Below are 5,000 nucleotides of genomic sequence, written 5' to 3'. Positions count from 1 at the left end.
TATGCTGCTGACCAGGCAGTCTCGGACGCAGTAAGGCCTCCTTGAGATAGTTTGAGTGCCCGTATCAGTATCAGTAGCTAAAGGAAGCGTCACTGCGTTCGGATAAATCCATATACGCTGCACCACATCTGCCAAGCGGATGCTTGAACAGCAGCCAATGATAAAGAATCGTGCCACTGTCGAAAAACAACAACAGCAACTTGTCTCAGTTAAGAATGCTTCTTTATTGTGATTTACCATAGTTAATGAAAATACCTTTCATTTCCATGGTTAAATTCAATGTCTCGCATGTGCAGGTTAATATGCATTTTCTCACGAAGACAAAAAGCAAACTGATCTCTGATGATGCTACTTAGCCTTTACTGATTCTCTTCGGAAGCAGCAACACAGATCCATCAGTGTGGCACGGAATTTGGAACTCAGCACGAGATACGTGAAAAAATTAACCGTAGAATTCACGGAAGAAGCAGTAAGGATGACAACTTCATACACCATCACAAATATCTTGTGGTATCGTCTGTACACGAAGTATTCAGGGATGAACGCGTTGGTGATATGAGAACATATTTCAGGTAGGATAAGAACTGCGTAGGTAAAGCAGAGAAACAGCAGCATCTTAGTAATTCGGTTCTCTCCAACTTCGCTTTCTTCCTTGTTGGTAGCCCCTGTCATCTGTAATCGTTTTCTTGAAGCTTTGCGAAGGAAAACAATGGTGATGACACAACAAACAACAACGATGACGAGGGAGATGGGCTTTACGATGAGAACGAGAAGATCGATGATTAAAATGGCAAACCTGTTGTCCAAAGGAATCCAGTTTGAAACCGCCATGTAGGCAACGCTGCGGTTGGATGAAGGGTCAGTTCTCCACTTGACAGTGAAGGACAGGAAGCCAGGGAGATAACAGACCAGGGGAACCAGATAGGACAGGAGAATGGCCACAACCATCGGCCTGCATGGGGAAAAAAAATCGAAACGATTACATATTTTCCTCAGTTCAAAATTGATGTCACAACACATTTGAAAAGAAAAAAAAAAGTAATGCGAATTGAAATATTGAAGTAAAGGAAAAGGTTTTAAAACTTCCAAGTGTGGCCTTTGGATCTTGTTGCATAGGCGATATTTTCCTTGTTGTAGATGTTTTGCTCTATGTAGTTAAAATGTTTCAGCCTAAGTCGCAAATAAGTCGAATGGTATCAGAATGACGTTTGATATAAATCAAAGTATTTACATTGTCTTCTTATGCAGGACGGGCGCAATAGCCGAGTGGTTAAGGCGTTGGGCTTTCAATCTGAGGGTGCCGGGTTCGAATCTCGGTAACGGCGCCTGGTGGGTGAAGGGTGGTGATTTTTCCGATCTCCCAGGTCAACACATGTGCAGACCTGCCAGTGCCTGAAACCCCTTCGTGTGTATACGCACGCAGAATATCAAATACGCATTCCAATACTGACTCGATCATTTCCCTTCCACTTGAAAACCAGCTGATTACACACTGACGAGCACTGGTGGGTATGTCGTGGACAGAGTGGGGGACAGCCGGTAGGGAGGTTAGGACACCAAATGGAGGGATGGCCTAGAGGTAACGCGTCCTCCTAGAAAGTGAGAAAATCTGAGCGCACTGGTTGGAATCACGGCACAGTCGCCAGTATTTTCTCCCCCTCCACTAGACCTTGACTGGTGATCTGGACGGCTAGTCACTCGGATGAGACGAAACCGTGGTTCTGTGTGCAGCATGCACTTAGCGCACGTAAAAGAACCCACGGCAACAAAAGGTTTGTTCCTGGCAACATTTAGTAGAAAAATCCACGTCGAAAGAGAGAGAGAGAGAGAGAGAGAGAGAGAGAGAGAGAGAGAGAGAGAGAGAGAGAGAGGAAAAAAAAAAGGGGGGGGGGGGCGCTCTAAGTGTAGCGACGCGCTCTCCCTGGGGAGAGCGGCTCGAATTTCACACAGAGAAATCTGTTGTGGTGAAAAACGAATAATACAATACTACAATACAATACCATGTGAGGGAAGCGGCTCAGAGGGTAGGAGGCCGTGTCCCACACACGTAAATTCCGACCAGGTACCAGTGAGCACTACGAAAGCAACCTTGCACAACGCGGGGTCTGCTTTGGTGGGTGGTCACTCGGTAGGCCTGTGGAACCAGGAAACGTTCTTCATCGCTTTAATTTCTTGGTTTTGTTCTTGTTGCTTACAGTCCAACCGGCCGTACAGGGCCATATCAGGACTGGCTTTAATTTCTAGGCAGTTGCTGATGAGCTTGCTTCTCAGTGAAGGGCTCTCATCACATTGAGTTAAGACAGAGCTTGCAGGAATGGATTGTTAATCACAATATTTGTATTCGGACTTCTTCATCCTCTTGGGATTGTATTACCAACCTCAGCAACACCAATAGCATCGCTGAAACGTACACGAAAAAGGAGAGACGGTAATAACGGATGCCTCATTGATATACAACTACCTTCCCCTTCAACCATGCCTCCTTTGAACTGGCCCAGCTTTCACTGTCGCTGCCACATTCCCACCTCAATGTGTTCTGCCTCTACCGTCCGCCACCAAACAAGAAAAATAAACTTTCTGATACGATGTTCATAGAACAGTTTCCGGACTTCTTAGAATATGCTAACAGTTTACCAGGCTCCTTACTTATTGTCGGTGACTTTAATTTTCATTTTGATTCACCCACAGTTTTATACCTCTAAATTACTTGAAATTGTCAGTTTGTTAGATCTTAACCAGTCTGTAACCGAGCCTTAACCAGTCTGTAACCGAGCCTACACACAATCGTGGTCACATCGTCGATTGGGTTTTGCACAGAAATGAGGACTGCCTCCTGAAGTCTACCACCGTCGATCACACCCTGTCCTCTGACTATCACAGTGTGACGTGTCATCTGAACCTCATCAAACCTCCCACGCCCCGTGTGTATAGGGAGGTGCGCACACTGACCTCAATTGACTTAGACTTATTTAAAGCTGACCTGCTGACTGATATCCCTTTTGAACCGACTGCTGACCAGCTATCCACTGTCCTACGCGCTGTACTCGACAGGCACGCCCCGTCGACTCGGCGCCTGATCTCCAATCGTCCCCCGTCGCCTTGGTACAACACCATGGGACCAGAGCTGTTGGAGGCCAAGCGGGAGAGGAGAGCTGAGAGGCACTGGTGTGCCACTAGTTTGACCGTCAGTAGGGACATTTTTCCGACAGCCAGGAATAGTGTAACAAACATTGTTGACAGGGCAAAGTCAAAGTTCTACTCTTCTAAAATCCTTGCATGCACCACAGCCCAACAGCTTTTCAACGCTACGAACAATCTACTAGGTAAAATTAAAAACACTCCTCTCCCTACAACATTTTCGGTGCAGGAACTCCCTCAAAAGTTTTCTGACTTCGTCACCGGCAAAATAGCGTGCATTCGTGAGAAGCTTGACTCTGTTGTGTCTCCTTCTTCACCCGTTAAAGAACGCGTGTACAGTGGTCCTGTTTTACATTGTTTCCAACCGGTTACTGAAGATTTTGTGAAGAAATTGTGTCTGAGCGCTTGTCGAAATCCTGTGAGCTTGACCCTGTCCCGTCTTCTTTGTTGGTTGAATGTATTGGTGTTCTACTGCCACATATTACTCATGTCATCAATTCTTCCTTACTGTCTGTTGTTTCCCTGAAAGCTTTAAATCTGCTGTTGTGCGTCCCACTCATCAAGAAACCATCTTTGAATAATAATTGTTTGAAAAATTATCGACCTGTCTCTAATCTGTCATTTTTATCAAATCTGCTAGAAAAGATCATATTGTCTCAGCTCTTAGCTCATCTGGAACAAAATGGTTTACTTAATTCCCACCAGTCAGCTTATTGACGTGGTCATAGTTGCGAAACGGCCCTTTTTAGAATAGTGAATGGTTTGCTTTCGGGATTTGATGAGGATAAGATATCTGTTCTCGCTCTCTTAGATTTGTCAGCAGCTTTTGACACTATCGACCACTCTATCCTCTTGAACAGACTTAAAACTTCCTTTGGTATTCGTGACACTGCACTAGCATGGATCACGTCTTATCTGTCAGATCGTACACAGGAAGTGTGTGTAAATGGTAGATACTCTAGAGTATCTGCCTTAAAATATGGTGTCCCACAGGGGTCCGTCCTAGGTCCTGTTCTTTTCGTGCTGTATGCGGCTCCTGTGTCAGATGTCATTAGTCATCATGCGATGTCGCATGAGAGCTTTGCTGATGACACACAACTTTATCAGTCGGTTTCCATAGCTGAATTTGATGCACTGGTGACTCGAACACAGGAGTGCATTGCTGGCCTAAAGGACTGGATGACTCTCAACAAGCTGCAACTAAATGATGAGAAGGTTGAATTTATGATAACCTGTCCAAAGAAGTTTCGTCAACATCCTTCCTTTCCTGACTCTGTTCTGATCAATAGCACACCTGTTTCACTTTCTCCTTCTGTTCGCAGTCTTGGTGTAATCCTAGACCAGTCTCTTTCCTTCCAACAGCACATTTCGAATATCTGTCAAGTTGCCTATTTGGAACTGCGTAGAATCAGCTCTATCCGCCACTATCTCTCAACCGATGCAACCAAGACACTTGTATGCTCTCTGGTTCTCTCAAGATTGGATTACTGCAACTCTCTTTTAGCCGGCCTTCCCAGATATCTGTTAGACAGACTCCAACGAATTCAGAATAACTCTGCCAGACTCATTTGCAGAGCTTCTAAATTTGACCATGTTTCTCCTCTCCTTCAGTCTCTCCACTGGTTGCCTGTTTCTGATCGAATAGACTATAAGCTATCCACTCTGACTTTTCTGCAGTCAACGGATCTGGCCCCAGGTATCTTTCTGAACTCCTCCAGATCTATACCCCGTCTCGCCAGCTCCGTTCTTCCTCTGATACTCGACGTCAGGAGTAAGACCTATGGACACAGATTGTTTTCTTTTCAATCGCCAAAGACGTGGAACAAGCTCCCTGATAACCTCCGTCATTCTGATTCCCTCGC

The 5,000-nt window shown here is 45.3% G+C and overlaps 1 protein-coding gene across 1 annotated transcript in view; it reads right to left on the bottom strand.

Moving 5' to 3' along the window:
• Positions 1-348: 348 nt before the first annotated feature.
• LOC143290128 (putative G-protein coupled receptor B0563.6) overlaps positions 349-5,000 on the bottom strand; it is a 10,022-nt gene continuing 5,370 nt past the window's right edge. The window contains exon 3 of the mRNA XM_076599414.1: positions 349-952. Coding sequence (XP_076455529.1) covers positions 349-952 — 604 coding nt within the window. The remainder of the gene's footprint in view (positions 953-5,000) is intronic.

This window comes from Babylonia areolata, chromosome 15 (genome assembly GCF_041734735.1).
Source record: "Babylonia areolata isolate BAREFJ2019XMU chromosome 15, ASM4173473v1, whole genome shotgun sequence".
Classification (NCBI taxonomy): Eukaryota; Metazoa; Mollusca; class Gastropoda; order Neogastropoda; family Buccinidae; genus Babylonia; species Babylonia areolata.
The sequence above is the reverse complement of the archived record's forward strand: the minus strand, read 5'-3'. Positions and strand labels throughout refer to the sequence as shown.